This window comes from Phacochoerus africanus, chromosome 5, assembly GCF_016906955.1.
Source record: "Phacochoerus africanus isolate WHEZ1 chromosome 5, ROS_Pafr_v1, whole genome shotgun sequence".
Taxonomy (NCBI): domain Eukaryota; kingdom Metazoa; phylum Chordata; class Mammalia; order Artiodactyla; family Suidae; genus Phacochoerus; species Phacochoerus africanus.
Genome location: NC_062548.1, coordinates 114,602,417 through 114,623,007, shown reverse-complemented (window position 1 = coordinate 114,623,007; position 20,591 = coordinate 114,602,417). Strand labels below are relative to the sequence as shown.

General features: G+C 42.6%; 1 protein-coding gene across 3 annotated transcripts in view; it reads left to right on the top strand.

Annotated features, from left to right (window-relative positions):
• The window catches only part of CLIP4 (CAP-Gly domain containing linker protein family member 4), a 71,968-nt gene extending 59,360 nt beyond the window's left edge, over positions 1-12,608 (top strand). For all 3 annotated transcript variants that reach the window (XM_047782349.1, XM_047782350.1, XM_047782348.1), the window contains 2 exons: positions 4,274-4,346; positions 10,184-12,608. In XM_047782349.1, coding sequence (XP_047638305.1) covers positions 4,274-4,346; positions 10,184-10,502 — 392 coding nt within the window. In that variant the 3' untranslated portion in view covers positions 10,503-12,608. The remainder of the gene's footprint in view (positions 1-4,273; positions 4,347-10,183) is intronic.
• The last annotated feature ends 7,983 nt before the right edge of the window (positions 12,609-20,591 follow it).

Sequence of the window (20,591 nt, the reverse complement as noted above, 5' to 3'; positions counted from 1 at the left end):
TTGAAAGTTGGCCAGTTAATAACCATATGATGGCCTCTGAGTGTTCAAGTGAAAGGAAGAGTCCCATGTCTCTCACTTTAAATCAAAAGCTAGAAATGATTAAACTTATCGAGGAAGGCATGTCTAAAGCCCTCTTGTGCCAAACTGTTCACCAAGTTGTAAATGCAAAGGAAAAGTTCTTGAGGGCAGTGAATGCACAGATGATAATAAACAGCCTTTTTGCTGATATGGAGACAGTTTTTCATGGTCTGGACAGAAGATCAAACCAGCAACAACAGTCCCTGAAGCCAAAGCCTAATCCAGAGCGAGACCCTAGTTCTCCAATTCTATGAAGGCTGAGAGAGGGGAGGAAGCTGTAGAAGAAAAGTTTGAAGCTAGTCGAGGTTGGTTCATGAGGTTTAAGAAAAGAAGCTCCATAACATAAAAGTGTAAAGTGAAGCAGCAAGTGCTGATATGGAAATTATCTGAAGATCTAGCTAAGATCATTCACGAAGATGGCTTCACAAAAAAATGGGTTTTCAGTGTAGATGAAACAGCCTTTCCCGCCCACCCACCCCCACCCCCTGGCTTTTTAGGGCCACACCTCTGGCTAGGAGTCAAATTGGAGCTATAGCTGCTGGCCTACGCCAGAGCCACAGCAACGTGGGATCTGAGCCACATCTGTGACCTACACCACAGCTCACAGCAACGCCAGATCCTTAACCCATTGAGCAAGGCTAGGGATTGAACCAGTGTCCTCATGGATGCTAGTCGGGTTTGTTACCACTGAGCCACATCAGGGACTCCCAAAACAGCCTTCCATTGGAAGAAGATGCCATCTAGGACTTTCATAGCTAGAGAAGACAAGTCCATGTGAGACTTCAAAGGACAGGCTGACTCTCTTGTTAGGGGCTCATGCAGCTGGTCACTTTAAGTGGAAGCCAGTGCTTAATCACCATTCTGAAAATCCTGGGACACTTAAGAGTTATGCTAAATTTTGGGGAGTTCCCGTCGTGGCGCAGTGGTTAACGAATCCGACTAGGAACCATGAGGTTGCGGGTTCGGTCCCTGCCCTTGCTCAGTGGGTTAACGATCCGGCGTTGCCGTGAGCTGTGGTGTAGGTTGCAGACCCGGCTCAGATCCCACGTTGCTGTGGCTCTGGCGTAGGCTGGTGGCTGCAGCTCTGATTCGACCCCTAGCCTGGGAACCTCCATATGCCGCAGGAGCGGCCCAAGAAATAGCAAAAAAGACCAAAAAAAAAAAAAAAAAGAATTATGCTAAATTTACTCACCTGTGCTCTGTAAATAGAACAATAAAGCCTGGACGACAGCACATGTACTTATAACATGGCTTACTGAATATTTTAGGCTTGCTGTTGAGACATACTGCTCAGAAAAAAAGATTCCATTCAAAATATGACTGCTTATTGACAATGTACCTGGTCACCCAAGAATTCTGATGGAGATGCACAATGAGATGAATGTTGCTTTATGTCTGCTAATGCAACATCCATTCTGCATGGATCAAAGAGTAATTTTAAGACTTCCAACTCTTAGTATTTACTTCTTTTTACTTTTAGTATTTACTTCTTAGTATTTACTTCTATTACTTCTTAGTATCTACTTCTTTCCAACTCTTAGTATTTACTTCGAGTAAGGCTGTGGCTGCCATAAATAGTGATTCTTCTGATGGATCTGGGCAAAGTCTTTTGAAAACCTTCTGGAAAGGATGTACCATTCTGGTACCATGCAGAACATTTGTGATTCATGGGGAGAGGGCAAAATACCAGCGTTAAAGGGAGCTTCCAAGATGTTGGTGCCAATCCTCATGGATGACTTTGAGGGGTTCACGACTTCATTGGAGGAAGTGACTACAGATGTGGTAGAAATAGTAAGAGAATTAGAAATGGAGCCTGAAAGGTGACTGAATTGCTGTAACCTCATGATAAAACTTGAACAGATGAGACGTTGCTTCTTATGGATGAGCATTAAAAAAAAAAAAAAAAAGTGGTTTCTTGAGATGGAATCTACTCCTGGTGAAGATGCTATGAAAATTGTTGAAATGACACAAAAAGAATTTGAATATTAGATAAACTTAGTTGATAAAGCAACAGCAGGGTTTGAGTGAATTGATTTCAATTTTGAAAGAAGTTCTACTGTGGGTAGAATGCTATTGAAGAGCATTGCATGCCGCACTGAGACATCATTCATGAAAGAGTCAGTCAGGAGTTACTGTTGTGGCTCAGCAGGTTAAGAACCCGACTAGTATCCATGAGGATGTGTGTTCAATCCCTGGCCTCACTCAGTGGGTTAAGGATCTGGCATTGCCATGAGCTGTGGTGTAGGTTACAGACGTGGCTCAGATCTGGTGTTGCTGTGGCTGTGGCATAGACCAGCAGCTGCAGCTGGGATTTGACTCCTAGCTTGGGGACTTCCATATGCCACAGGTGTAGCTGTAAAAAGAACAACAACAAAAAAAAAAGGAGTCAATCGGAGTTCCCGTCTTGGTGCAGTGGTTAACGAATCCGACTAGGAACCATGAGGTTCCCCTCACTCAGTGGGTTAAGGATCTGGCATTGCCATCAGCTGGGATGTGGGTCGCAGATGTGGCTCGGATCCCGCGTTGCTGTGGCTCTGCCGTAGGCCTCCGATTCGACACCTAGCCTGGGAACCTCCATATGCCGAGGGAACGGCTCAAGAAAAGGCAAAAAGAAAAAAAAAAAAAGGAGTCAATCAATGTGGCAAACTTCACTGGTGTCTTATTTTAAGAAATCACCACAGCCACACCAGTTTTTAGCAACCACTACCCAGATCAGTCAGCAGCGGTTGAGAAAAGCCCGTCCAGCAGCAAAAAGATTGTGACTCCCTGAAGACTCAGATGATGGAAAGCATTTTTTAACAAAGTTTTGTTTTGTTTTGTTTTTAGGGCCGCACCCACAGCATATGGAAGTTCCCAAGCTAGGGGTCGAGTTGGAGCTGCAGCCACCAGCCTTCGCCACAGCAGGATCCTTAATCCACTGGGTAAGGCCAGGGATTGAACCTGAGCCCTCATGGGCACTAGTCAGATTTGTTTCTGCTCCACCACAATAGGAACTCCCTAAAGCATTTTTAAATTAAGGTACATTGCTTCTTAGACTTAAAGCTATTGCATACTTAATAGATCACAGTATAGGATCAAAATAATTTTATATGCACTGGGAAACCAAAAAATGTGTGACTCATTTTGTTGAGATAATTGCTTTATTGTGGTGGTCTGGAACCAACCCTGCATTATCTCTGAGGTATGCCTGTATCTACTGCTGACAGTTGCCTAGAGGCACTGCCAACCCGGACTACTTTAATTTACATTCTCTGCAATGTTGTTGTTTTTATATTACACAGATAGAATGAATTTGGCTTATTATCACAGCTTTTCAGCAGAGAAAAATTTGCCTTCTGCACTTTAGGGTTGACCCGAGCCACTTTCCTTTGTCTTCATCCAAGCGGTATTTCATTTTATTTCTCATTTAACCTTACATTGAGGGTGCGCTTTTTGGGACCCTGTGCAGCCAGGGAGGGCAGTGCACTCCTGGGGTACAAGGTGGTATTGCTTTGGGGAGAACCTCTCATGGTTTTTCTTTCTGGTTTTGGTCTCTTTGAAATGGTGTCATTTGTGTGAGCTTAACAGTATTTTTTTAAAAAAAGAAATTATAGTCGTTTTAAATTACACTTGCTTCATTCAGGAGACTCATTCAGCACATCTGGTCTGCCATGACTGCCAGAACTGGAGATCCCATTCTTTTTTTAAAAACATCTTTTTAAAGATGTACCTTTTGTGAAGTCTTTTTTTATAACTCCGTCATTCGGGGATGCCAACAATCATAAGCCCTGAGATGTTTCCTTCAGTCTTTTAAATGATAGTGTTTTATAAGCCATTTTTATCCTTTTCTCTTTTTTCATATAACTTATTAAGATTATAATATTTGAGAGTGAAAAGATTCAGCTTTATCAATGTACAATTTGGTTTTGTTTGGTTTTCAGGAAAGTTTATAATAAAAACCTCCAAAAGTAATGCCACGATCTTAACTTATTCATGTGTGTGCCTAGTTTGATGAGAAAGGTAAGGTTAACCGTTGTCAAGAAATCTAAACTCCCGTTACCCTCTGTATGCACTTATTTGCTTTGCTTTCTATTTCCAGAGAAACCCTGGGTAAAATGGAATGTCTGCAGAAGAAACAATGAAAGATAACTTTTAACAAATACTGTGAATTTGTGATTTATTTTTTCCTCTTCTGACCTCAACTTTGATTTTTTAGGTTTTAGGAGAAGTTTCAGTACAACTTCTGCTTCCTCCCAAAAAGAGATTAACAGAAGAAATGCTTTTGCCAAGTGAGTATTATGAGGATTTATGAAAAACACCTTTCAAGATGAACATGACAGGATTCTATGAAGGAAGAAAAGTGGGATTTTGTATCTTTTACATTGCTTGGTAGAATTTTAACACTTAGGAGAAAAGGTGTGATGAGTCTATCAGTGAGAAGAGTTGTTCCTCCCTCCTTTGCAAGCTCGATTAAAAGTGTCACCAGTCACTAAAAGTAGTATACTGGATATTTTTTTCAAAGAGGTTTAGTAGGTAATAAAAGCTGGAGGAATTTATTTGTTGTGTTCTCATTGAATCGAGTGGATTGATTTGAAACTGTAATTTATTACTTAATTGAAAACTGATTTAATATTTTGGGCAGTACATGGAAGAAATGTCAGGCCTATTTGCTTACGGTAATCTTAACTATTATTTTAAAAAACACTCCCATTTTCTCTGGTAGAATTTATTGCTCAAAGGGCTTTAAAAAATTTTTTTATGGCTGTACCCTGGGCCTCCAGATATTCCTGGAGCAGGGATCAAGTCCACACCACAGCAGCGACCCAAGCCTCTGCAGTGATGATGCAGGATCCTTAACCCATAGAGCCACATGGGACTCCACCAAGGTTTTGTTGTTGTTGTTGTTCCTTTGTAGACAGAATTTCCTTTTCTCCTTTTCATTTATATTTATTTCCCCCAGGCCCACTTTACTCCCTGTAATAGTTTTCTGAGACTTGTAGAAACTTTATTACTTTTTCAGGAATATGAGGCACTTCTAGACTGATTGGATGAAGGAGTTCTTTTTTTTTTTTTTTAATTTTAAATCCTCCCAATTAATCCATGAACAGTGCCCTGGGGGGGGGGGTTTAGCTGAGTAGGGAAGTGCACTAGTGATGGGGCCCTAGAAGCCCCTAGACATCAGAGCCCATGCTCTAGAACTTGACAACAGACAGGTAGTTTGTGTGGTCACCCGGCATGAACTTATGCGGAGGCTCGCAAAGATCTGAAATTTCACTTGAGAACCCCTACAGGCCCTGAGGCACTGTGAGGTACTGTTTAGCAGGGTTGGGGGCGTCTTTGTTTTTTTCCCCTTCCTCAGAATCTTTACCAATTTTAAGATTTGAACATCGGTCTCCTCACTTAAGTAGGTGAAAAGAATTTAAGGGCAATTGGTTTATGCTCCAGTTTATCAAAGATATTTAAGAGTTCTTGGGCAGAATGGAAGAAGTGACTGAGAAGAAACAATCAGGATATAAAGGATTTTGAAGGGTGAGAGGTATCAAAATCAGAGATGTTGGTGAGTGATGAACATGAAACAGAGAAGCAGGGGAAGGAGAAAGATCTCAACAAGGTGAGGTGTTGACATGAGAAGGGAACAACCGGTACTTCTGTTGGTTTTCTTTGAAAAGAAAAATGAATGAAACTCTACTGATACTTTGCAAATTGACACTAGTACCTGTTTAAAAAAAGGAATAAACAGGGACTTCCCATTGCGGCTCAGTGGAAATGAACCTGACTAGCATCCATGAGGACGAGGTTTGATCCTGGCCTCGCTCAGTGGGTTAAGGATCCGGCATTGCCGTGAGCTGTGGTGTAGGTCGCAGAAATGGCTTGGATCTGGTATTGCTGTGGCTGTGGTGTAGGCTGGCAGCTGCAGCTCAGATTAGACCCCAAGCCTGGAAACCTCCGTAGGCCACAGGTAGAGCCCTAAAAAGACAAAAAAAAAAAAAAAAAAAGAAAAGAAATAAACATACTCAATTGAGGATATATAATCAACTTAAATTTTATTAATTTATTTTTTACTTATAAAATATGTGACCAAATGTTTGGTGATCAGTGTTAGAAGGAGCAAAAGAAAGATTTTAGGAGTTGCCAGGTCCTAGGAAACCTGTCGCTGATCTTAGGGGTAAGAGACATTTTTGTCATGGGGACGACCTTCTGCTGAGGGGACAAGGGTCACTGAATTCTGTGCTGATGTTCATCTGGAAGCGTGTTGTATTCTAAAGAATGTGGGTTGAAAAAAATGAGTTTCCATAACTGAGCATTTTCTTGTTTATTCATATGGAAATCAAAGATTCTTCCCGAAGACACAGGGAAAATCTAGTCAGCGATGAGGAGGATCCCTGGGGAAGAAACCTGTAGGACTTGGGCACAGGGCATGACTGCCCCGCGTGGGCGGAAGAGGACCGAGGAGAGGGAAGCAGCCGCCGGCCAGGGCAGAGGGGCCGCCCCGGATGGCGTGGTGAGGGGGTGCTGTGAGCGCTCTCCTTCAGAGGGAGAGGGGATGGAAGGGCTGGGAGCAGCTCTTCTGTCTTCCGAGTCTCAGGGTATCTAACACCGGACGAGCATGGGGGTAATAATGAAGACAGGGAGTCGTCGCAGGTGCCACCACCACCTGGTAGGCACGGGCTGCTCCCTCACACCCCTGGCGTCCAGCCTGCGTCCGTGGCCGCACCTCCTCCTCCTCCTCCTCCTCCCCTTAGCTCCGCCCTGTGTTTTTAGTGTCTGTGGAGCCAGCCTGTCCACACGAGGTATTTGGTCAGCTCAGGTTTGAATGTCTCCGGGCGGAACTGGGGATCCAGTCTGCCGCGGGTGCCGTCATGTCACCTCACGCATTTTCACTTCCTGCCCGGCCCCTAAAGCTTTTGAATTCTCAAATGCAGAGCCAGGTCCACACGGACTGGCCAGCATACAAAGGCCTGTCTGTTTTCCTGAATTTTCTCCTGCGGTAAAATCCTCATAAGTGACTAGCAGTTCACTAAACTCTGTGCTGTTAAAAAAAAAAAAAAAGTTTTAAAGTAACACATCGTCTATTTTGTTGCCTTGATTATGTCTCCTTCCGGTTTCTGTCTACTCATCTGTCAAGTTTACCCAAGTGTCACTTCCTCACTAAGGTGTCTTCCCGTGGACCTTAAGGGGAGATAGATTTCTCCCTCTTTTGTGCTCCTCCTGCACCCTCCACAGTCTTTATTGCACGATCTGTAACATTTTACAGATCACTTTGCATGCATGCCTGGAACCTAGCCCTGGACCTGTCATTTCATAGGTCATCAATTAATGTTTTTGAATGAGTAAACATAGCTCTCAGATATAGTGTAATTTCTAAATTTCTCACTTCCTGGGGTTTTTAAAGCTTTGACATAACTTGAATTAAATCCTTCTTATCGGAATGTTAGATCTTTACCAAAAGCATTAATTTTTAGCTTAGATTTTGCATTTCTTTATTCTTTCTTTCTTTGAAATTTTTTTGATTGTGAAAATGGATTGCACAAAATTTGAAAAATTATAATAAACTAAATGCAGACAGAGATTATAATTGTATCACTTAAGTGAGACTCACTATTGGCATTTTGTCATATTCTTTGCCAACTTTTTTCTAATGCGTGTATCTGAATTTTAAAGCAAAGTTTGAGGAATCATATTCCATATACCCTTTGAAAGAGTTTTCCCTTAAAATATCCTATATTCTTTAACAATTTTCCTCAGTGTGACTTTTGCAATGTTTTTAAAAACTGCTATGATGTGAAAACATTTTTCTGGCATAATAATACATGATAACTAATAATTTAACTAATAGGTGCCATACTTTTCAAATGTGTGTCTGTCTCCCTCCCTCCCCACCCATGTGTGTTCAGATAAATATCCAACTTTATTTTCTTCTAGTTTTCTTTCCAATTTGTGCATTTAACTCTTTGATCTATTGGGGATTTATTTAAACATGCAGTGAGTGGCAAGAATCATATTCTTTTTCTCCAAATAAATAACCAAGTTTTATAGCATTCCCAATTGGAATGTTTATTCCTGTCCCTCAGCTTTGAAGTTTTACTTCTTGTCATATATGAAATAATTGTATGTATTTTTCTAAAATGTCTTTCCTGTGTTGTTTAAAAGTATATTCTTATGCAGGGCCACATTGTTTTAATTACTGTAACTTTATAATTTAACGTAATGGCCTTGTAAATCTTTCCATATTATTATTTTTCAACCTTTTCTTAATGATTCGTACCCATTACGGGTGTGAGAGCCTGGCCTTTGTGCTTGGATGCCGTGGACGTGAGCCCAGCTCTCCTCTCTCTGACCTTAGGCAAATAGCTTAATTCTTCTTACCCTCAAATTCCCTTCAGTTAGAAGATAATATCTGCTTCACTGGTTTGGGTGGGGTTGGATGAGATAACGTATGTGAAGTGTTTGACACTTAGTGAGTGCTCGAGAAATGAAAGAGCCTGCCATTACGTGAAATGTGGAGTAATTTCATCAGGATGAAAAAAAATCACTTTTGGGAGGATTTATATATATACATATATACACACACACACACACACACACTGATATATATACACATACATATGTATGTGTCTGTGTTTCTATCCAGGAACAAAACTTTTTCACTTTGCTTTTGTGTACTCTAAAGATTTATACTTTTCTGACAGGTATTGTGTGTTTCTTTGTTAACTCTATCATTATATTTGTGCATTTGACATGGTAAATATTATTTTTCCATGACATTTTATAACCAGAATTGATCAGGTGTGGCAGAAGACAGGCTTTGGACCTCAGTTCTCCTGCCCATAGAATTCGAGGGCTCTTCTTTTCTCCAGAGTTGTCCATGGGAGGAAATGAGAATGTATTAAAATAACAGGAGTGAAATGAACTAGAAAACAAGCAGGACCCAGATTCTGCTCAGTCGGGGCCCCACACAGTTTTAGCAACAGGATCTTGTCCCCGTTCTGAGGTTGAGAAGAATGGGTGTCTCTTGGAGGAACAGTGGAATGGCTGGTGGGTGGAAAGTTCCACTGGAGTTGGCCTACGGATGACTGTTTGGGGAGGTCTCAGGTCATAGTGCAGCAGGGGGCTGGTCATGTTTCTGTTTGGGGTGAGATACAGGGTCGGCTACTTCCTGGGGATAGTGGAGGAAGCTCTGGGCAGTTTTGGCAGGAGGCCTTGGCTGGCCCCACGTGTGGCTTCCCAGGAGCTGTGTCATCAGGTCAGGCTGGTGGCAGGTGCTTGGAGGCAGTATGTCATATGTAATGCTTTGTTGTAGAGAAAAGGAGAGGGGTCCTGCTCCAGGCAGCAAGGGTGCACCCTAATGGTAGCGGGAAGGAGAGTGGTGAACCCTTTCATGTAAGTGGAGTTCATTTAGGGAGGTCTCTCTGTGTGTGTGTGTGTGTGTGTGTGTGCGCGCGCGCGCGCGTGTGTAGTTTCCAACATTGTTGCTTACCTGTTTTTAAAAATGGTTTTCAGGAGTTCCCGTCGTGGCGCAGTGGTTAACGAATCCAACTAGGAACCATGAGGTTGCGGGTTCGATCCCTGCCCTTGCTCAGTGGGTTAAGGATCCAGCGTGCTGTGAGCTGTGGTGTAGGTTGCAGACGCGGCTCGGATCCCGCGTTGCTGTGGCTCTGGCGTAGGCCGGTGGCTGCAGCTCCGATTCAACCCCTAGCCTGGGAACCTCCATATGCCGCGGGAGCGGCCCAAGAAATAGCAAAAAAAAAAAGACAAAAAAAAATGGTTTTCATGTAAAGAAATATTTGAAAGGTGAACAGAAGGTAATTTTAATTTACCACCACCAAAAGACTAGGTTGTTTTCGTTTTGCTTTATTACGTAGGTATAGGTGTGTTGTTTTCTAATTGCTATTTTGCGGAGGGCATGTGCATGTATAAATTGCTAGTGAAATCTTACATCCGTGTGAGGGTAGTGTTAACACCTTTTTGATGCTAAACAAAAGTGTATCCTAAGGTTGCTCTTTAGAATGAAAAACATCACGCTGTGACATCAAGGTCTCTCCTTTGGGAATGCGTCCGGCCGCCAGCAGGGCACATGGACCTGGCTCTCAAGCCTCAGAGTGTCTCTCCCGTTCCCTCTGCACAGGTCCAAGCCCGCGCTGCGCCGCAGCTGGAGCAGCAGCACCACGGGCGGCCTGGAGGGGCGCGTGAAGCTGCACGAGGGCTCCCAGGTCCTCCTCACCAGCTCCAACGAGATGGGCACCGTCAGGTACGTGGGCCCCACGGACTTTGCCTCCGGAATCTGGCTCGGACTGGAGCTTCGCAGCGCCAAGGGGAAGAATGACGGGGCCGTGGGAGACAAGCGCTACTTCACCTGCAAGCCCAACCACGGCGTCCTCGTCAGGCCGAGCCGGGTGACCTACCGCGGAATAAACGGGGCAAAGCTCGTGGACGAGAACTGCTGAGTTTAACTTCTGCCGTATCGAGTGAGCTCACGCACACGCTCAGACATAATATATACATATATAATATACACAGTATAAGATAAAGAGTCCATGACAGTTTATTTAGCCATTATTTAGAATTTCAAAACACGGTTATCTTCATAAAAACCATTACAACAATGCAGAGAGACTCCTTTAAAAAGCTAGAGGAACTGTGGGACGCACAGTCCTCTTAAACCAATTTCAAAATAAGCCTTTTTTTTTTAAATTTTTTTTAAAGCTTTAGACCCAAGAAAAATTCTGAGACTTGGGGCAAAATGTGCCATTAGGTGACTGGCCGATGTTGCTGACTCTGTCTCGTTTTTGCAGAGAAGGGTGGATTTTTCATGCGCCATAACGGTGAAGATTTTCACTAACTTTGGGGAACCTACGGTGTTCTCATGACCTTTCCTGTCAAGTGTTTTCAGAGCTTTCCTTTCTCTTTCTGTACCAACGAGTCGGTGAGCTGTCTGCCTGGGGCAAGTTTTCTGGTGGGGGTAAAGGTATTTGCCCCGAATGCCCCCCCTGCGGGCGCGTCACAGCCGGGAGGGGACCGGGCCCCAGCGGCTCCAGAGCTCAGCCTCCCGCCTGCCGCCAGTGGCCGAAGCTCCTCTTCTTACCCCGGGCACGGGCACGGACTGGTTGGCTATCCGAGCGGAGGCTAGAACAGGGTCTCCCGACCTTGGCTTGGGCTCTTTCCTCTCCACAGAGGGTGTCGTCTCAGATTTTTCTTCTGTTTTGGTGACTTCCTCATCCAGGTGGAAGTCAGAAACTCAGTTTCCAGGGTTATGAATTCGAGTCATGATTAGAACTTTTTGCACCTTATTGATTTAACTTCCTTACTGGACATAGCTATAAAACACACACATAGGAAGCACTTTGAAAAGAAAACATAATGCACTTTCCTCTTTGTGGAGAATTTGCCATCATCTCCTCCTGGGATATGAAACACATTAAAAACATTATATTTAGGACACAAGAGCAAATGAAGATGTGTTAAGAAGAATGTAGTAGTAATTTATTTAAATGTTTATGGGTTCTCAATTTTTTCTTTTATTATTCATAAAGCTGGTGTGTGTTTGCTATCATTGCTGTTCTCATATCTTTAATTGTTGCAGAATTCAGCCTGTTAAAAAGTTGCAGAACTGTACTATGTTGTTATTTTCTTTTTGAGCGCACGTTAACAAACTGAGCTTTGTCATAATAGAGCGATGTAATAATGCAGGCGGTTGTGCTGTGGGTATGTATTGAAGTTTATGCCTATATATATAAAGATTTATCTTTTATTATAGATATTTAGACTCTAAACCACCATAGAAATATCAGAACAGTTTGCTTTATAAGATTAAAGGCATCCTTCAGAATGGAGCTTGCTTTGTGCTTAGAAATAATACATTGAACTATTTTGCAGTATACTATTTAAAATCTAAACTCCGTTGCTTTGCTGCCTTTTTTAAAAAGTGTGAAATTTCAAATATTACTAGAGCTATTTTCCTGAAATACATTTGCAAAATAAGGCTGCTTTATAATTAAGGAATATTTTTGATTGAAGAAAATGACTGTACTGTGTTTCAAAAGTAAACTTATTTTATTATACAGTTTATTTCTTAAAAACTCTATTTATACGTTACCATGAAATCCATGACTACACTGAAGCTGGGGGTCCGTAATTCTTCCTGTTAAATATAAAACCCTGTAAGTTAGAAACAGTAATGCCAACAGTGAATTTATTTTGAGGTCAGAGAACCGCTTGTTCTCATGTTTAGATTAGAATCATTAAATCCATGTACTGTGTATGTCTACATACACTGTATGTCAAATGAGGTGTTTCCATTTGTGTTTTGCTTACGTCATTCAAAGATCACTTCTTGAGCATTAACAATAAAAAGGGACGCTGTTTTGGTTTGGAATGTTGTCATCGACCTGCCTGCAACTCTCCTTTTCTCAAGCACTCAGAGCACACATGCTTTTGTATTTAGCTTTTTTTTTTTTTTCTTACAGTGATGAGTTGGCTTTGTCTCATCCCTCTATGTAGAGTCTTAAAGGCACCCTGCTTCTATTCCGCAAATAAAGTGATGTTTTCAGGCACCCTCCTCTTGTATTGTTTTGATGGACAGAGAGCTATTTAAGGAAAAGAATGTCTTTCTGTGGTTTTCTAGAACTGCTTGTTTATTTAGGGGGGTATAGAACACTTTGCGTTTATAGATTAAAAAAGAATATATAAACAAGGATCTACATTCTACTAAAAGACTTTGTTTCTGTGTATTAAGGTAGTTTGGTGGGAGTATTTTTTTAAGAGCTTAAAACGTCTGCTACAGAATCTGAATCTGACCTGAGACCTTGCAGTCTTGGGGAGTCCCTTGCCCTGAATGGCCTCCCAGGCGCCTCAGCTGCTCTCACGGCTGATTTTTCTCCTTGGCATTTACCACCCCTCCATCAGGCGACACTTTTTCTCATTCCTTCTTCCTTCCCGCACTGGGCTGAGGGATGGATTTTGACAATGTTCACAGCTTCATCTCTGAGCCCTGGAATAACACTTGGCACCTCTACACGCCCTGGAAACGTTTGTGGAATAAACAGAGGCAGAGAGGCCCCCGAGAGTGTCAGGCGGAGGTAGTCTCTCCAGCCTCAGCCTTGGGAGACCAGGCCTGGAACGCGTCCATTTTGCTGGGTGAGGGGGGACAAAGGACAAGAGAGCTTTTTAAATCACGGAAGCCCATCGTGACCCCCAAAGAGTGACATGAAGAAGATAGATGTTGGGTGTCAGGGTAGACAGGCGGAAGGGGGCAGGAGAGACACAGTGGGGTCGCTTTCCTGCCCTTCTGTTTTCCGTGGGGTGGCTTCGCATCTCTGTTGTGGATGATGATAATTAAGAGAACACAGTAACGTGTGGTGTCTCGCATGGCGAGAAGGGACCGTGTCAGCCAGGGGTGCACGGCCCCGAAATGCAGAGCTTTATTTTGGATCTACCTAGTTAGGCTGTGTGATGATATTATTGAAGCCACATTGATCAATGGCTAGAGACCTAATGTGTTAAGAATTGTTTTTTTTTGTGTTTTTTTTTTTCTCTTTTTTAGGGCTGCAGGTGTATCATATGGAAATTCCCAGGGTAGGGGTCAAGTCGGAGCTACAGCTGCCAGCCTGCACCACAGCCACAGCAATGTCAGATCTGAGCCATGTCTGTGACCTACACCCCAGCTCATGGCAACACTGGATCCTTAACCCACTGAGCGAGGCCGAGGATTAAACCCACGTTCTCATGGATGCTAGTCAGGTTTGTTTCCACTGAGCCACGACAGGAACTCCAAGAATGGCTCTTAATTAGGAGATAGATCTAGTAATTTTAACTGTTCATTAGATATTTGTTTTCTAAATGATTGACTCAGAGACATATGCTGGGTATCACCACATGGCAAGCACGTAGGAGAATTTATTTTTCATTTTTCTTCATGCCCTTTGCTTCACTGCACTTATTTATATTACACACATAGTAGTTAATACAAAACTCACATTATCACATATATTTTTAGTAATTGTTTAGTAATATCCCTTGGTACATAGGCCTTTATTTACAAACAATGTCACATAAGCTGTTTTAATATACAACAGACATTCCTAATGGTGCTTGTGTGTGGGCTGAACAAGTGAAATAGGTCATGTTAAGATTTTATTACAAGCAGAGTGGGATGCCTTGGCAGAGGCAAAAATAATTCTTCCTAGCAAAATTTTTCCCATTGCTTCTTTTTATAGGAGGGAGAAAGAAGTGCATGTGGAGGAATCAGAGGCGATGGGAACCTAGACTGACAAAGCGTATTTTCATTATGCTTGTGGAAATGGACCTCCTTTCTGCCTTTTCCCTTGAGGAGAAAGGCACCGACGGGTGTGGGAACCTTTTCCCCTCTTGTCTTTTTAGAATATCATATAATGAATAGCATCTTCACCATAAGGCCGCGGCAAGTCTCATCATTTTGCAATTCAAATAGGGAAGTATGGTCGTGGTGCTGAGGAGGGCGCTGCGTTCTCAGTTGTGTTAGGAAGATACTCTCGGTGTTGAAATTGAGGCTGTTAGCTTAAAACATGACCTGTCCCCAGTCATCACTGCTGCCATCTTTAAAACAATCATAAATAGGGTTTAATTTCAGCTCTAAAATCCTAAATGAACCCAGACGTCAGGTTTGTTGCCAGAGTAGCTGTTCAGGTCTTGACATGCAGGCACACCCTGTATGCCTCTTTGTCCTCAGAGGAACTTGGTTTCCGGATTGGGTATTTAAGCAGAGTTGTCTGAATTGGACAAATGACATTAAATAGGGAGTCTCAGGAATCCGCTTGCCCCGAACCAAATATGATTTGGTGAAATGGAATTTCCCGCGTGCTCCTAGACCTTTCTTGATCTCCTAGAGGCTAAGTTCCTTCCACTCCAGCTCAACAGAGTCCATCACGGCATTGCTCCCAGTACCCTTACCTTCCTGAAGACGGAACTAATTATTTTTCACAGAAAAAAATCAGACTGACATGGAAATGAATCATGTTAAAATTATATGCACAGTTTCAAGCCATTCTTTTTATTCTTTCTCTAACATGACTCCCCGGATTCAGCTTAAATCTCCATCAACAGTATTCACGATGTTGGCTGTCCCTGGCAGTTGCTGTGAAGGATAGGTGTTACTATGCAATGTCTTTGGGAAAAATATCCTAAAATGGATTTTAAAACGAATTGTAATAGTCATAAAAAGTCCCATATTGAAGGTAGAGGAAAGTGGATTTTGCATTATAGACAATAGAGAAGAGGATTAACGTGAAATTTGCAGTCTCCTGAACTGAACCTGCCAGTAAAAATGGGTTTCTGGTTGTGTTGTTGCTGTTATTTTTGTTTTGGCCACACACACAACATGCACAAGTTCTCAGGCTAGCGATCAAGGCCAAACCACATCACTGACACCACCAGATTCTTAACCTGCTGAGCCTCAAGGGAACTCCAAAAATGGATTTCTAATAAGAATTTCAATAGATTATATATGTCAGTTAAAAATGGTATGCTTTTTTTCATGTGATTTTTTTTTTCATTTTCTTGAAGGGACCAGAATTTAGGGAATTAAGAAATGGCATGGTATTTCTTGAGGCCCCACTTCAGGGTCCCTGGTATGTGACAGAGGACAATCCAGTATCATGTTCTACTTTAGTTTCTTTTCTCAAACATCCCCAGCTGCTTACTGGTACATATATGAGGAAAAAGAGCTTAACCTCACTTTATTTCTCTGAGAGCTGTGAAATACCACATAAATATTGTTTTGAAATAATGCAAAATGATTAAAATTGGTTTTTCCCTCAACTGTTAGATGCGCTAAAACGTAGAAAACTCTGTGCAGTCTTCACTGTCTTCTCTTATGGTGGGACTCGGAGTTGGCTATCTTTTGGGGATTTCTAGATCCACTGTAAAGGTCTTAATTCGGGACGGGTTTCCAAAACTTGCCACCCAGTGGCAGCGGGTATCTCCGCAAACCTGAAAAGAGAGACTCTACCCAATCCAGTGGTGACTGGGAGAAAGGGCTCCTGTTACCAGGGAATTCCTCATCAAAACGCTCCCACGCTGCCTGCTCGGATGCCTGCCTCCAGACACCTCCTGGCCTGAGACGGGTGGCTTATCCTGGGCTTCGTTACTCTGGGAATGGGCACTGACAGAAGGTGCTTCAGATCTATCATCCAACGTTAGGTGCAGTAAAAGATAACCTTCGAGTGACAAGTTGTATGATCTTACTTTGCTAATGAGGCTGCTATTGTAGCAAATGTAAAAAAAAAAAAGAAATGAATGGTGTGAGGGTGAGCAGGAAGGTCATTAAACAGAGATGCTTCCCATAGTCCCGTGTCAGCTTTGCTTCGCTCAGGAAACCACCCCCAGAGGAACCTCGTAGTCCCGTGTCAGCTTTGCTTCGCTCAGGAAACCACCCCCAGAGGAACCTCGTTTTCTATGTTAATGATTTTATGAGTTGTTACAGAGTTCTTTGAAAAGAACAATAAACAGAGAACTGATGCTAAAATTCTTTTTGGTCTACTTTTGTATAAAGATTAAATATAATTCGGCTTACTGGGATTATGCACTGAATTAATTGGCCTTTGGCTCTGAATGAATGAAAAGTCTCACACACAAACACACACACACACACACACACACACACACACACACACACGCACACACGCGCGCACGCGCGCACACGCGCGCCTGAGCACACGTGCACATGCCATCATGTCTGCCAACTGTGGGCCAGATGTTTGGATTTTCCTTACACAGAGGTGAAGTCTTACACAATCAGACTTCAAAGTTGGAAAGGGGCCTTAGAGACCAAACTGCTCATGTTTTTCAATGAGGAAGCAAGAGTTTAAGTTGCTTGAGTCATGTGGGTAGGTAATTGCTGTCTAATACCTACATTCTTAACTCCTACTCAGCCTGCTTGCTGATTTTCAAATAACCGGTGAGTGCTAAACCATGCAAAAGAGTATAACCATCTGAGGTTTCTCAGTCTGATAGTCATCTGTATTGGTAAATAGCCTCTCCAAGTGTAAATGCTCTAAGGAGTGTTAATACATTGGCTGCGAAGGCTTAGTAAGTTCATTTAATAAGACCCCCTTGCAACTAACAGCAGCTGGAACTCACCTGCCCAATGAGCCTTTTAGTGATGGCGGGATAACTAATTGTGAAGAATTGCTTTCAGGGGGGCTCTAGGCCTTAGTGGATGAATGGAGCGGGCAACAGCTGGAGCACCTGTCAAGCAGAGGGTTCTGAGAGGTGGACCGGGGATGGCGCTGCAAATAGACTCGATACCTGCGGCTCTCCTGAGATGAGCCTGGTGGTGGCATCACTTACACGGAAGTCAGAGGTAACAAGCTTATTTACTGGACCCTGAGGGACGGGAGCGTCGTCGCTTTAGTGCTGTGGTTATAGTCTGTGCTCCTCCCTCCCCCCAACCCTAGGGCATATTCTTATTTACAGGGAGCTTTCCAAATTGTTATTGTTACGCTAGAGCTAAAAATAGCTTCGTACTTGAGTGGTGCGTTAAAAATTAAAAATTAAATACACCTACTCGGGACCCTGAATCAAAACAGAATCTTACTAGAAGCCTTACTATTTGTTCTCGATGATCATCTGTCATTTTAGGGCATCTCGTGGAGGATGATGGGAATGCTGGATTTTGTTGTGTATGTTCACGCAACAGCACAGGGAACCATCTGCTGTAGTGAAATTAGCAAAGTCAAACGGTATGTTCTTCGGGGACCCATTTAAAAAGTCATTAGCTAAAGACAGATTGACAACACACGTCATACAATTGCATGAATCTTGTCATCAGAAATCTGCTACTCAGAGTAGGCTGGATTCATATGCATTGTGTTTTAGGTTTATAAAGCTCATGTGAATTTTAATCCTGCTGTTACTGGAGAAACTTTATCAACATAGCCTGATCAATTAGAGCTTCTTAGAGGTGTGCCCCATGAATTGGATGTAAAAGCCCCACATTTCACAGAATAAAGTTAATCCATAGTTACACAAGATCTTACAGCTGTAGAATTTACCAAGAACTGTATGGAGGTGCCAGAGATTTTTAAAAAAAGTCATCGAATTGATTAGATATCTTCCTTTCTGTGATGCTTTTTTTTTTTTAACATTAAGTGTGGTAGAAAATCTTTACATTCTTTTGAGCTGAAAGGACTTGCTACTGTCATTAAACCAAGTGACAGATGACACCAACATGGCACGAATGGGAGAGCTGAGAGGGCCAGACAGGAGTGGTGGGGAGGGTGGATGTGGAGGCAAACAGTGACTTAGAAATTCCGCCCCCCCCGCCCCCGATCCCTTGGGAATTCTAGATGCGTGAGAGGGAGCGCTTGTGCTTTTGCACAGTTTATACTCACCCCGAGGGGCAGCGAGAAAGGGAACTTATTACCCTCATTTTGTATGTGGAGACACTGACGTACAGACAGGTCTGATAACCCGCGGAGTTATCAGACTCACTTCCTAACTGGGGCAAGAGAATCTGGTCTTTTAACTACTACGTAGATCTTACTCTTTCTGAAAAGTAAAGCTTATTCCTGCTCTTTCGATTTGCTGTAATTTTGAGGTGCCACATATTAACAAACCGGTCAGTCCTCACAAATTGCCACTTTTCCAGTGGAATGGGTATGAACTTCCAATGAGCTTCTTTATAGATGTGGAATATGAATAATTATACTAGCTTATGGTTTGATTAGCATAGCTTCTACAGACTTTTAATTGTGCCTGTTTCATGTTCTAGGTGAAACTTTCCATCATACTTAATAAATATGAGAGTCCACAGCATCTGTGTGAATTGCTGGAGCCATATGGCTGGAGCAATATCAAGTGGACAGCAGTCCCGATTCAGATCGTGCTGGTACCTAGGGCTCACAGCGAGTTAAATGAAACATCTTGAGGTCGTCATGTCTCGGTGTGGAGTTGTTTATTATCCATGTATACAGGCTTTTAAGATTGGACTATCATTTACATGAAAATTGATACCAGTAAAGACAATTAGAATCAACACATCATTCTCAGTGATAGTAAGGCACAACCTGAAAATGTAATGGATTCGTAGCGTTTACGAAGAGAAAGGGATAAGATTTTTTCCTTGTTCATGAAAGAGTTGGCTTTTTAACCACGTAGCATGCTCCCTGTTTAACTGGGTACTGGTGTTACAAATATAAAATGAAATTGTTCGTCTCAGTTTTGACTGCTCCTCTGTCATTATCCTTATTTAGCGCAGTGTTTCTCAAAGTGTGATTCTCGGACCCCATCGGGTAGTTTATGAGTTAGCTTAGTGTTTATATAATTAGACCATTTACTTTGCACCAGGCATGACCTAAAACTTTTTTGATAAGAGGTATTTAGAGATGAGTTCATTGATGTGTATCTTCATGTGTGTCTGATGAAAATATGTTTGGCAGTTATGAAGATAAGGAAAAGTGGTTTCCAGGGTATCAGTGCTTCTGGAGATGTGCAGAACTATTGACTAGGGCAGGGCATCCACGGTAGGAAGAATGACCACTCATGGTCTTTTGGCTTAGAACAGAATGGCTTTCCCATCCAGAGTGACACTTCCCATGTAGGTGAAATTGAGAAGGGAGGGGAGCACAGTCTTTTTGCTTGGGAATGCATGGTGCCTAGCAAGCGATAAAAAAAAATCCTTTCCTCCCAAAGTGATGTTTTGGCACAGCTACTGCCAGGAGAGAACTGGGCAAGAGAATGAAGGGGGTGCAGAAAGAATGAGATGAAAACTTATCGATAAAGCATCATTGCATATGTACACATGTAAGATTTAACAGATTCCCAACTCGTTTGCATGGAGATACATTTCATCTGTGACAACCAATTTCAGAATTCCCATTGTAACCAGTCACTGTAACCTCCACACTCCAAGTGTTCCTTCATTCCTTTACTCATTGCCACCCAGAGACACAAATTCTGTTTTACTCTGTATGTGACAGGTATACAAATTATGCCGTGCATATTTCAGCAAATTTGTGCTCCCATGTATGCTAGGATCACATGGGCTCCTAAGGGAGGGACAGACAAACCTGGAAGGAGGATTCCGCATTAGGACCTGTCCTTAGGGCCACCAGAGGGCCTGCTACCCCAATGAACCAGCGCTACTTGTAGAAACTTCAACTTGGTAACCCTCGTTTTTGAAATTGTTCCAAGATTTGACACTAATGCCCCTGAGTGGATATGTTTCTATGCTTTGACGTATCACTGCTGCTCAATTTTTTTCTTTTTAAGCGATCGGAGTTTATTTTCGCGGAAGGCGTAAAGCTAAGTCATTGATCGTTTATCTTGAGTTTGCAATGCAGGAAGGAAACCTCACCCTCGGGTGTTCACTTTTAGCAGGAGAGTTTTCTTAAGGCATGAGGTATATGAGTAGGATGTTTGACTCTCTGGATCTCTACTGGTGTTTATCATGCTCAAAGCACTTGGAGTATTTGCATTTCATTGAGATGAGTGTAGACACGTTTTCTCTCGACTACCGTAACTGGTCACCACATCTTCCGATCCTCGGTGAATCAGCACAA